This window comes from Rhinopithecus bieti, unplaced genomic scaffold (assembly GCF_001698545.2).
Source record: "Rhinopithecus bieti isolate Rb0 unplaced genomic scaffold, ASM169854v2 scaffold_3040, whole genome shotgun sequence".
NCBI classification, from domain to species: Eukaryota; Metazoa; Chordata; class Mammalia; order Primates; family Cercopithecidae; genus Rhinopithecus; species Rhinopithecus bieti.
The window spans coordinates 2,965,246-2,979,050 of record NW_016804657.1 but is presented as its reverse complement, the minus strand read 5'-3'; the positions used below and the strand labels follow the sequence as shown (position 1 = coordinate 2,979,050).

Genomic DNA, 13,805 nt, shown 5'->3' with positions numbered 1-13,805 from the left:
ACAGAGGTTGCAGTGAGCCAAGATTGCGCCATTGCACTCCAGCCTCGGCAACAAAAGTGAAACTCCGTCTCAAAAAAAATGAAAAATAAAAAAATTAAAGAGGCTAAAACTAATTGTTGCCATATAGACTTGCAACTAGTATTACCAGGTTTTTCAATTTTTCAAATGATTTAAAGAGAACCCAGATAGACCGGGCATGGTGGCTCACGCCTATAATCCCAGCACTTTGGGAGCCTGAAGCAGGCAGATCACTTGAGGCCAGGAGTTCATGAACAGCCTGGCCAACATGGTGAAACTCCTTCTACTAAAATATAAAAAGTAACAGTATCGTGGTGCGTGCCTGTAGTCCCAGCTACTCGGGAGGCTGAGGCATAAGAATCTCTTGAACTTGGGAGGTAGAGGTTGCAGTGAACCAAGATCTTGCCACTGCACTCCAACCTGGACGACAGAGAGAAACCCTGTCTCAAAAATGAATGAATAAATAAATAAATAGAACCTGGATATACAGTTTTTATATAAAATTTGCCCATTAAAAAAAAAATTGAGATGGAGTCTCACTATGTTTCCCAGGCCAGAGTGCAGTCACTATTCATAGGCACCATTATAACACACTGTGGCCTTAACTCCTGGGCTCAAGCCGTCCTCCCATCTCAGCCTCCCTAGTAGCTGGGATTACAGGCATGTGCCACCATGTCTGACTATAGTATTTTAATATTGGCAACACTGGGAAGACTAAAATTATGTGTCATAAATTCAACCTATAGGTTTTTCAAGCCCATTTCCTCATCTGTTAACTGAGGTTAATAACAGCATGAACTTTATAGGATTATGAAGACTAAATCAGATAATGTTGTAAGTTTACAACATGGTAGCTGGTTCAGAGTGTATACTTAATGAATTTTGGCTATTATTATTCTGAGAATTCTCATAGTTAAGAAACCTGTTTGACCTGACACAGTGGTTCATGCCTATAATTCTAGCACTTTGGGAGACCGAGGTGGGCTGATGGAGTTCAAGACCAGCCTGGGAAACATGGCAAAATCCTGTCTTTTCAAAAAAATACAAAAATTAGCCGTGTGTGGCATGCACCTATAGTCCCATCTACTGGAGAGGCCAAGGTGGGAGGATCACTTGAACCCTGGAGGGAGAGGCTACAGTGAGCCAAGATGGTGCCACTGCACTTTAACCTGGATGACAGAACAAGACTGTGTTTCAAAAAACAAAAGCAAAAACAACAAAACTGTAACTTTAATTCAACTTTTCCTTGAAGAAGATATTTTTAATTTAAGAAAATTAAAATATTTTTTATAATTCACATTAATATCCCTAGGATGTCATGTTTCCTAGTGTACACTTTGGAACAATACTGCTGCAGATAAAAATCTTAAGAAGTTTTATGCCATGCATAGCCAATAGATTTTTCTATTGTCTTTAAATTTTTATTTATTTTTTGTAGAGACAGAGTCTCACCGTGTTGTTCATGGTGGTCTCAGACACCTGGGCACAAACGATCCACTCTCCTTGGCCTCCCAAAGTGCTAAGGTTCCAGGCATGAACCACCATGCCCAGCCTGTTCTTTTTTTTTTATCTCTAGGTGGTGCTCTCCAGCCGTAGTAGAAATAGCATTTGTATTGGATCTATTTTTTTAAATAGGTACTAATACAGACCATTTTGTTAAAGTGAAATGCCAAACAAGAATGAGATTTTTCTCTTGGCTTAAAAAATAGAAACTATTGAGGAATTCAGGATTAAAACTGCATGTTAATATAAGCCTCATAATTTAACATAAACATATTTTAGCATATTTAGTCCATAGCATACAAAAGTCTAAGTAAAGATAATAAACTATCTTTAATCCAGGCACAGTGGCTTACACTTGTAGTCCTAACACTTTGGGCAGATGGAGTGGGAGAATCCCTTAATGCCAGAAGTTTGAGTCCATCCTGGACAACAACAAGACCCTGTCTCTATTTAATATATGTTTTTTGTTTGTCTGTTTGTTTTAAAGAAACTATCAATATTAAACAGCTGATGTAGTGGAAAAAGCACTGGTTTGGGAACAGAAGATAAAATTTTGAATCTTAACTCTGCCACTTACTAGCTGATAATTTTGGGCAAGCTACGTAAACAGTCTAAGCTATAATTTCCTCATTTATAAGAGGGGGATAACTTACTTATATATATGATGTCTAAAACCTTGTAAAAAAAACTTTTTGTGCAGGGTATGGTGTCTCGTGTCTGTACTACCAACACTTTGGGAGCCTGAGGCAGGAGGATTGCTTGTACCCAGGAGTTCAAGACCAGCCTGAACATATGAACAAGATCTGGTCTCTGTACAAAATTTAAAAATTAGCACATTGTGTTGGCGCATTCCTGTAGTCCCAGCCACTTCAGAGACTGAGGGGCAGGATTGCTTGAGCCCAGGAAATCGAGGCTACAGTGAGCTGTGATCATGCCACTGCACTCCAACCCGGGCAACAGAGTGGACCTTGTCTCAGTAACAACAACAACAACAAAAACCCAACAAAACCTTTTGTTATTCTTTATAAAGCAGTGTTTTAAATATACACAAATTAGGAAATTCAAGTAACATTTTAAAGATTAAACTGTATTATTACCCTTGCAATATTGATGGGTTTTTATTAGCAAAGGTTGTTGTGTTTATAATTTCTTTTACCACCTGGACTTAACAAACTTGTATATATGTATAATCACATATACATATATAAAGAGGTATATTTATGAAACTGTCTAGTGTAATGGTTGGAAGCTCCGAAGTCAGGCAAACCTGAATAAGAATCCCAGCTCTGCCACTTACCAGTGATGTGAACTGTTATTTAAATTTGGAATGTGTCCTCATCTCTAAAATCAGTTGTTACAAAAATTAAATGACATAATACATGTCAAGGACTTGGCATAATGCAAGGCTTATAGAAAGCTTTCAATAAGTATTTGCAGTTATTATTATCATTGTTCATTTGTGTTAAAAGTTGACTTAAAAGTTGAAAAGCCACTAACTTCATACTCATTCATTAGAAAACCCACCTGCACTTTGTATAGTGAAGGAAAGTATGTTGTTGTTGCCCTTGATTGTATTTATCTTTTTTTTTTTTTGAACAGGGTTTTACTCTGTCACCCAGGCTGGAGTGCGGTGGTACAATCACAGCTCACTGCAGCCTCGACCTGCTGAGCTCAAGCGATCCTCCCACTTTAACCTCCCAAGTAGCTGGGACTGCAGGCACACACCCTCACATCTGGCTCATTTTTTTATGTTTTGTAGAGACGGGGTCTCACAATGTTGTCCAGGTTAGTCTTGAATTCCCAGCCTCAAGTGATCCTCCCACCTTGGCCTCCCAAAGTGTTGGGATTATAGGCGTGAGCCACCATGCCTGGCCCTATCCAATTTTCTTAACCAAGATTTATTCAATATAAACCTTGTCTTTTCTGTCACATGAACAATTTCTGCTTGTGTAAAGAAGTTTTATCTCACTTCTTAGTAAAACATATAGTAGAAGTCAAACCATGGCCTCATTTGGTGGTAATTCTTGCTAACTTATTAAGAGTGAGCAGAAAGAGATGCCATTTTAGATTGAGCATAAAACATTAGTGACATGATAGAAAAAAATGCTGCACCTTGATTTTCTCACACTCTCCTGTAAACATTGTGGCATGTAGTCAGTGGGCCACAACATGGACTATACTTTTGGCACCTATGTAGCATGTTTGTTCTGTTATTTACTGAAGCAAAAAAATAGCATTCCTACAGAGTTGAAAAAGCTGATTTTTTTGTGATGTGTTCTGTTTGTGGTCGTAGTAAAATAGTTTTCAAAAATATTATAATCTGGCTGGTCATGGTAGCTCACACCTATAATCCTAACACTTTGTGAGACTAAGGAAGGCAGAGCGCTTGAGCCCAGGAGTTTGAGACCAGCCTGGGCAACATGGCGACACCTTGTCTCTACAAAAAATATAAAAATTAGCTGGGCATGGTGGCACATGCTTGTAGTCCTAGCTGCTTGGAATGTTGAGGTGGGATGATCACCTGAGCCCAGGGAGGTCAAGGTTGCAGTTAGCTGTGATCATGCCACTGTACTCCAGCCTGGTGACAGAGTGGGATCCTATCTCAAAAAATTTTTTAAAACAATAGGAAATGAAAAGATTAAAATCTCTTAGTTGTGGTTATGTTTTGTTTATTCTTTAAAGTAATACATGTATCCACTACATTTGGCAGAAGACTAGTCTGTCAGTTGACTTTTTTTTCTTTCTTTTCTTTCTTTTGAGATAGGGTCTCAGTCTATTGCCCAGACTGGAGTTCTGTGGTGCAGTCTCAGCTCACTGCAACCTCGACCTCCCCAGGCTCAAGAGATCCTCCCACTTCAACTTTCTGAGTAGCTAGAACTATAGGCATGCACTACCTCACCCAGCTAATATTTTATTTTTACATTTTTCTGTACAGATGAGGTCTCACTATTTTGTCCAGGCTGGTCTAGAATTCTTGGGCTCCAGCAATCCTTCTTGAGGATCCCTCTTTTGGGACTTCTCGGCCTCCCAAAGTGCTGGAATTACAGATGTGAGCCACCGTGTCTGGCCTGGTTTCTCTTTTTATAACAGTGATAAACCATGGAAACAGAAAGAAATGAATATCCTGATTTTTAAATGGTTCAAAATGGGAATCAACCTGACTCTTAACCTTTATTAATAATTTTGCCAAATACCGGAGTAGTACTTTTTGCTTCAGAAAGCACTTTCTTATAATTCTTGTTAACCACATTTAGCTGAGGCTCTGAGATGTTAGAGATTAAGTGACTTGCCCACAGCACACAGCTAATAAATGACTGATTTGGGAGTCAAACATGGGCATGCTGATCCTGGTCTAGTCTGTTCATCCACTATGCTTATCATTTGAAAACTGTTTATGCTGCAGATAGAATAAAATGACAATGTAACTTAACATAGTTAAATTACTTATAGATTAAAATGCTTCTTACTGTTTTTTAATGCTTTATTACATATGCCTAGTTTTGCTTAAGCTTGTCTAAATTTTATGACAAAACTATAACAAAGGTATTTCACTTTTATGTGACGTGTTATTGTTGAATCTTGTGTTTGTATGGTTTTTCTTTATGAAAGGAGAGTGCATTTAAATTAATGCTGAATTGAACAGGACATCTTGAGAGAATGTTTTAATTTGAGCTCATGTGTCTGCTGATCAATTCTAAGTGGAGGATATTTTCTGTTTGTCATAGATATTTGAATGGTGGTACTTCCATAAGCATGGCACATCTTTTATTGAGCAAGTATCTGTAAGCCATTTGCAACCACTGATGGGAGGAACAGAGAGCAGCATTTCAGAACCAGGTTCTCCTTCGAGGAACAGAGAAAGTGAAACCAGCAGACAGAATTTGTCAGGTGACTGCTTTTCTGATGTGTTTTCAGAGCTGTGTATTTAAGATTGAGTTTGGCTCTGGGAGATAGAAACTCAAAACAGCTGAGTGCTGTGGTATGCATGTTTGTGTTTCCCCCAAAATTCTAATCACCAATGTGATGTTACGAGGTAGGGTCTTTGGGAGGTGATCAGGTCATGAGGGCAGTGTCCTCATGGATGTGATTAATGCCCTTATGAAGAGACCCCAGAGAGCTGCTTGCCACTTCTACCATGTGAGGACACCATGAGAAGGCGCCATCTATGAACCAGAAAGCAGACCCTCACCAGACACCAAATCTGTTAGTACCTTGGTCATAGGCTTCCCAGCCTCCAGAACTGTGAAAAATAAATTTATGCTCTTTATAATCTACCCAGTTTGTGGTATTTTGTTGTAGCAGTCCAAATGGACCAAGACACAGAAATTTGTCTTTTATGTTAATATAGGCAGTCCATGGCTAGTATGGAAAACAATAAACATCAGATATCCAGACCCCTTCTATTTTGTTAGCCTGCCATCTCCAAATGTAGTTTTTACTTTGTAGTGTAAGACTGTTGCTCTTGCTTCAGCCATCATATCCACATTCCAATCAGCAGGAAGGAAAGAAATCCAGGGTAGGGTCACTTCTTCCCTCTACTCCACCCCACAAAAGCCAAGGACTATTCTCAGAAATGTTACATACTATTTCACCTTACTTCCTACTGGTCAGATCTGTTTCATATGGCCATTACTAGCTATGAGGAAGGCTAGAAATTTTCAACATTTTCTCAGTATGTATATATATGTGCCCAGCAAATCAGGGAATCTTATGACTAATAAAGGAGAGAACAGAAACAACCATTTCTGCCAAGAGAGAAAAGTAGGGAAAAAAATTTTTTTTCAATATATCTAAAAAGGCATCAAAGTCTCAGCTCTTCATGGATGAGTATTCCATTGTCATACTTTTATTGTAGACTGTTCCTCTATTTGTATCGAGTACTAGTGAATTTATTTATTTATTTATTTATTTAGAGACAGAATCTTGCTCTGTTGCCACGCTGGAGTGCAGTGGCGCGATCTCAGCTCACTGCAACCTCTGCTTCCCAGGTTCAAACGATTCTCCTGCCTCAGCCTCCCGAGTAGCTGGGACTACAGGCATGCACCACCACGCCTGGCTAATATTTTGTATTTTTAGTAGAGATATGGTTTCACCATATTGGCCAGGATGGTCTCAATCTCTTGACCTCATGATCCACCCACCTTGGCTTCATAAAGTGCTGGGATTACAGGCATGAGCCACCATACCTGGCCTTTTTTTTTTTTTGAGATGAAGCCTCTCTGTAGCCCAGGCTAGAGTGCAGTGGTGCAGTCTCAGCTCACTGCAGCCTCTGCCTCCTGGGTTCAAGCGATTCTGCTTCCTCAGCCTCCCAAGTAGCTGAAATTACAGGCATGTGCCACTGTACCCCACTAATTTTTGTATTTTTAGTAGAGATGGGGTTTCACCATGTTGGTCAGGCTGGTCTTGAACTCCCGACCTCAGGTGATCTGCCTGCCTCTGCTTCCCAAAGTGCTAGGATTACAGGCGTGAGCCACCGAGACTGGCCAGCTAGAAAGCGAGTATTTTTAATGATATATAATTAAGAAAGGAAAATTTATAAAGCTAAATAAAATTATTATTATTATTATTTTAATAGAGATGAGGTCTCACTATGTTGCCCAGGCTGGTCTCGAACTCCTGGGCTCAAGTGATCCTCCCACCTCAGCCTCCCAAAGTGTTGGGATTACAGGTGTGAGCCACCGCGCCTGGCCAAAGTGAATATTTTTGGATTATTATTCCTTTCACTGGGATAGGTAATAACTATATAGTAATAATACAGATGAGTTAATTCCATAATATTCCAAATATCTCATTTGTTCAATGCTTAACCACTAGAGTTATGATAGTTTAGTAGAAAAATACTGCCTGAGTGCAGTTGGTGGCACTTTTTAGATTTGCTCAAAGTCCCTAAGGAAGCACCATTTAAGTGGAGTCCTGAAGCCTGACTAGGTGTAGTGGGGTGGGGTTGGCAGCCATTCAAGAGTACAAGAAGGAAGAGTCATTTCCTTTCCTCTTCTTTCTTTTTTGTAAAATAATTACAGAACCCCTAAGAGTAAGACATATTAAGATGAATACGATACAGATATGTCCTCATGAAGCTGAGTTCAGTATATGAATAATTATAACAATAGCACATGATGTGATTTTATTTTCCATTGTAAGACTGAGTATGCCATTAGTAATGAGAGTGAAGATAATCTTAAGAACATTTCATCTTGGTAGAGGATACAGATGTAAATAAATTGACAGTAAAAGAATATGGTTAACTGCTTTTATAGAGTGTCTTATATATGATACTCTATAAAGATACATGGTATCTTATACAAGACACTGTGGTGACAGAAAAGAAAGAGTGGTCAGTTATTCTTGGAGGGAGGGCCGCAAAATATTTCGCAGAGGAAATACTTGAGTTGGATCTCAAAGTGAGTTAAAAGCTGGGCATAGTAGCCCAAACCTATAATTCCAGTGCTTTAGGAGGCTGAGGTAAGGAGATCACTTGAGACAAGGAGTTTGAGACCAGCCTGGGCAGCATAGCAAGACCCCCATCTCTACAAAAAATAAAAAAAATCAGTTGGGCGCAGTAATATGCACATGTAGTTCCAGCTCCTTGGGAGGCTGAGGCAGGAGGATCACTTGAGCCCAGGAGTTTGAGACTGCAGTGAGCTATGACTGCCACTGCACTCCAGCCTGGGTGACAGAGCAAGACGCTATCTCTAAGGGGGAAAAAATTTTTTTAAGTGAATTAAAGCATCCTTTTGTTCAATATTTTTCTCCCTGGATAACTTCATCTTATTCAATAATATTAGCTACCACAGACGTATACGCTGGGGGGAACCAATTTTAAATTTTTACCCCCAAGCTCTCTTTTAAACTCTAGACCTACATTTCTAACTCTTTGCTAGAATTTTCCAACTTTAATGGCCCTAACCACCCTGAACTCACTCCGTCCAAAATGAAACTAATTATCTTCTTCCATAGTTCTTCCTCTATAATTCTAAAATCTTTTAATGGTGTCCAATTCCCATTTTAGAAATCTTTGGGTTTCTATTTAGTTTATATCATTTATGTTTCCCGTTTTTTCCAATCAACCCCAAATTGTATTAATTCCCCCTTAAAAATTATCTTGACTCCATTCTGCTTTCTTTTTTTTTTTTTTTTTTGGATGAAGTTTTACTTTTCTTGCCCAGGCTGGCGTGCAATGGTGTCATCTTGGCTCACTGCAACCTCCACCTCCGGGGTTCAAGCAATTCTCCTGCCCCAGCCTCTCGAGTAGCTGGGATTACAGGTGCCTGCCACCATAACAGAGTAATTTTTGAATTTTTAGTAGAAATGGGTTTTCGCCACTGTTGGCCAGACTGGTCTCGAACCCTTGACCTCAGATGATTCATCCACCTCGGCCTCCCAAAGTGCTGGGATTACAGGCATGATGAGCCACCAGGCCTGGCCCCTTCTATCTTTTCTTTCAACGTTCATAGCCCCATATTTAGGCCCTTAAATATCTCTTCCCTGGGCTATTGCTATTGTATCCTTAGTGGTTTCCTTTCCTCTTATACTTCCCCTTCTAGTACATCCTCTCTCCTTAACTATGTAAAAGAAAAGTGGTTCTCAAACTTTTAGACTAAGGAATTCTTTACATTCTTAAAAAAATTATCCAGGCCTGGCGTGGTGGCTCATGCCTGTAATCCCAACACTTTGGGAGGCCAAGGTGGGTAGATCATGAGGTCAGGAGATCGAGACCATGGTGAAACCCCATCTCTACTAAAAATACAAAAAATTAGCTGGGCGTGGTGGCAGGTACCTGTAGTCCCAGCTACTCAGGAGGCTGAGGCAGGAGAATGGCATGAACCCCGGAGGCGGAGCTTGCAGTGAGCCGAGATTGCGCCACTGCACTCCAGCCTGGGTGACAGAGCGAGACTCCATCTCAAAAAAAAAAATATTATCCAGGACCTCAAAAGAGCCTTTGTTTAAATGTGGATTATATCCATCAATATTTATCATATTAGAAATTAAAGCAGGAAATTTAAAAATATTTTTTAATGGCAGTAAATCCATTACATGTTAACATGTTGTAAACTGAAATGTGTCCCCCGGAATTCATATGTTGAAACTAACCTCTAATGTAACTGTATTAGGAGCTAGGATTTTTAGGAGATGATCAAGGTTAAATGAGGGGATCCTAATCTGATAGTATTGGTGGCTTTGTACGAAGAGGAAGAGAGGAATTGCTGTCTCTCTGCCATGCGAAGACACAGTGAGAAGACTGCTCTCTGAAGGCCAGAAGGCGAGCCCTCACCAGAGCCCAACCATTCTGGTACCTTGATCTTGGGTTTCCAACCTTCAGATTGTGAGAAAATAAATTTCTGTTGTTTAAGCCACTCAGCATATGATATTTTGTTATGGCAACCTGAGCTGACTAACTCTCAGATTTTGGTATGAAGAAGTGGGGTGCCACCGTAACAAGCACCTAAATATGTGGAAGCAGCTTTGGAGCTGGGTAATGAGTTGAGGCTGGAAGAGTTTTGAGGTGCAAGCTTGAAATACAGATAAGGACAGTTTGGTGAGGTCTCAAGTGGAAATGAGGAATATGTGGCTGGGAACTGGAGGAAAGGTGGTCCTTGTATAAAGTGGAAAAGAACTGGCTGAACTATATTCTAGCATTTTGGGGAGAGTAGAACTTCAGAGCAATGACATTGGATATTTAGCTGAGGAGATTTCTAAGCAAAGTGGCACAACTTGGTTTCTTCTGACTGCTTATAGTGAAATGTGAAAGGAAAGAGATGAATAGAAGAAGCAATTGTTAAGCAAAAAGGAAGCACAACTTAAAGATTTGGAAATTCTCAGCCTATCCATTTTATAAATACATGAGAAAACCTGTTCTGAAGACAACAGTAGGGGTGTGATTGAACAACTATTTGATATCGTGTGTACTTCATGGACTTAGTCATCTTAGTAGAAACCAGAAACAGAGTTGAGTTTATACGAGCAAACACACTACCAGTTTGAACTAAAAGGGACAGGGAAGGTGGGACAGAATGAAGGAAGTCCGTTAGACATTTTGGATTCTACAGGGCCAAACCATAGAGCTATTCAATTGTGAACACGTACTGACTTCAAATAAAAGAAAGAATGACCAAACTCAGGACTGCCACTCCCAATACAGGCCCAGAAGGCAAGGCTGTTTCCTCCTTGATTTCAAAGGGTGAGGCTGCCTTTCCAGTTTCTGGGGCCAGGCCACCCTCACACAGAACTGCATGGGTGGGGCTGTACCACAGAGCTATGGGGGTGACACTGCCATCACAGTGGGCCTGGAGGGCAGAGCATCAAAAATAATTCTCAAACTTTTCTCTCTTTTCTTTTTTGTTTTGTTTTGTTTTTTTTTTGAGATGGAGTCTTGCTCTGTGCAGGCTGGAGTGCAATGGCGCGATCTCAACTCACTGAAACCTCTGCCTCCCGGGTTCAAGTGATTCTCCTACCTCAGCCTCCCGAGTAGCTGGGATTACAGGCGTGTGCCACCACACCCAGCTAATTTTGTATTTTTAGTAGAGATGGGTTTTCTCTATGTTGGTCAGGCTGGTCTGGAACTCCCAACCTCGGGTGATCTACCTATCTCGGCCTCCAAAAGTGCTGGGATTACAGGCATGAGCCACAGCACCTGGCCTCTTTTTTTTTTTTCCAAGACGGAGTCTCATTCTGTCGCCAGGCTGGAGTGCCGGAGCGCAATCTCGGCCCACTGCAACCTCTGCTGCCTGGGTTCAGGTGATTCTCCTGCCTCAGCCTCCCAAATAGCTGGGATTACAAGCACCTGCCACTGCACCCAGCTAATTTTTTTTGTAGTTTTTAATAGAGATGGGGTTTCACCATCTTGGCCAGGCTAGTCTTGAACTCCTCATCTCTTGATCCACTCGCCTTGGTCTCCCAAAGTGCTGGGATTATAGGTGTGAGCTACCGCGCCCAGCCTTTTTTGTTTGTTTGTTTGTTTTTTGGAGCTGAAGTTTTACTCTTGCTGCCCAGGCTGGAGTGCAATGGCGTGATCTTGACTCACTGCAACCTCTGCCTCCTGGGTTCAAGTGATTCTCCTGCTTCAGCCTCCCAAGTAGTGAGGATTGCAGGCATGCACCACCACGCCCAGCTAATTTTTTTCTATTATTAGTAGAGATGGAGTTTCACCATTTTGGCCAGGCTGGTCTTGAACACCTGACCTTAGGTGATCCACCTGCCTCAGCCTCCCACAGTGCTGGGATTACAGGCGTGAGCCACCTTGCCTGGGCTTTTTTTTTTTTTTTTTTTTTTAAAGAGAGACAAGGCCTCACTGTATTCCCCAGGCTGAGGTCTTGAACTCCTGGGCTCAAGTGATCCTCCTGCCACAGCCTCCTGAGTAGCTGGGATTACAGGCATGTGCCACTGTGCCTGGCATTCAAACTTTAAGATGTAATAGAATTTGCGTTGCTAGGTTTTGGACTTGGTAACCATTACCCCTTCCTTCTTTTTGATTTTTTCATTTGAGAATGGGAATGTCTATCCTATGTCTGCCCACCATCATACAGTATATTTGGAATGTATAACTTGTCTGGTTCCATAGGTTCACTTCTGGAGAGGAACTGAGTCTAGGAATGAATTGTACCTTGAGCCTCCCCTATGTCTGATTCAGATAATATTCAGATGAAACTTTGTCCTTTAGATTTCAGAATTGATGCTGGAATGAGTTAAGACTTTTGGGGGAGAATTAATGTATTTTTATTTATTTATTTTGAGATGGAGTCTCGCTCTGTTGCCCAGGCTGAAGTGCAGTGGCACCATGTCGGCTCACTGTAACCTCTGCCTTCCAAGTTTGAACCCCTAATTCCCCATATGACTATTGAAAATAGGGCTTCAGGTAGTAATTAAGATAAACTATGAGTAGAAACCTGATCTGGTAAGACAGGAAGGCCTTATAATAATAAGAGATACCAGAGCTCTCTCTTCCTTGTGAGAACACAGCAAGAATTCAGCCTCACCAGTACTCAGCCGTGCTGGTACCCTGCAGGTACCCTGATCTCAAACTTCTAGCCTCCAGAATTGTGAGAAAATAAATTTATGTTAAGCCACACAGTCAATAGTATTTTGTTATGGCAGCCTGAGCTAATACACACGTTGTGAAAAATAATTATATTTCCCACAACAAGAAAAGGTTCAGTTAATAGAAGACAGCTTATTCTCCGTTGTCTGTTGTGAAATGGTGTTCGATTGAAGTATATGAAGAAAACCTGGCTTCACACAGATGTGTAATTGAAAAGGGGAGGAGTATTTTAATAGTCTTCTCAGAAAATTGTGGATACCTTTTTTTGATACTACACTAAAACTTTCTATGAGTACTTTTCTGAAAGTTTAGTTGTGGTGTAAAATCTGAACTTTGCATGCTCTGTTATGTGAAAATCTATTGGTATATCTTAACATTTTGAATGGATCTTTTACTTACACATAATTTTATATCGTTCATTGGTTGTTTGGAAAATACTTGTTCACTGAGCTATACATATCATATCCATATCATGATCCATTTTATTGCATAATACGAAAAATCTCATTTGTTAATATCACCCCCATTCTCATAGAAAAGTCTTTATTGTGAAATTTGCCAGGCTCACAGTAGCAGACACACATTTAAAGAAATTTCAATATGTACTTGAAAGCTCAAATTTTATCACTGGCAGCAAATACTTTCATTTTCTTCCTTGATCTTGACAGACTTAGTTCATTTTTAAGAAAATACCTGCCAGGTACCCATCTAAATAACTAAGTTTGTGTGTGGCTCTTTCAAGTAAAAGTGGTGTTTCATTACAAAAGGGGCCAGTTCTCACAAATGGCTTTACTAGAGACAACCATCATACCTGCTATAATGTTTAAAAGAAATTTGCCTTATTTTTACTGTAAGGATGTGGAAGTGAAGAATCCAATGACTGCTAGTACAGTTTGGTGTCATTGTCTTGACTCATGCTAATGTACTAGCAGTTTTACCCATCATTGACTTTTCATCACCCGTTCAATTTTGCAGGACAAGTAAGACAAGTGAGGCAGGTGCCTGGGGTACAAAATTTAAGGACACCCTTACTCTCAGGGTCATGCATCTGAGTTCGAGTACACACATTTAAAAAGGCAAATAATGTCTTAGAATTTATTTTGAAGAATTGTTACTTTGCAGTTCCATGAATTATACTTTGAGAACTGCTGATCTAAACAAAGATCTGGTATTTGTTATTTTTCTGCTTATAAACCTTTGATGACCAAGAATGATATCTAAACTCTTCTCTTTTTTTTTTTTTTTTTTT

The 13,805-nt window shown here is 40.2% G+C and overlaps 1 protein-coding gene across 21 annotated transcripts in view; it reads left to right on the top strand.

Annotated features, from left to right (window-relative positions):
- ST7L (suppression of tumorigenicity 7 like) overlaps window positions 1-13,805 on the top strand; it is a 106,301-nt gene that overhangs the window by 5,661 nt on the left and 86,835 nt on the right. For 19 of the 21 annotated variants that reach the window (XM_017869701.1, XM_017869705.1, XM_017869697.1 and 16 more), the window contains one exon: window positions 5,247-5,409. The exons of 1 other annotated variant lie outside the window; for it this stretch is intronic. In XM_017869701.1, coding sequence (XP_017725190.1) covers window positions 5,247-5,409 — 163 coding nt within the window. Of the gene's footprint in view, window positions 1-3,268; window positions 3,307-5,246; window positions 5,410-13,805 lie in introns of those variants that run through there. One more of the 21 variants, XM_017869714.1, reaches the window with a different exon arrangement.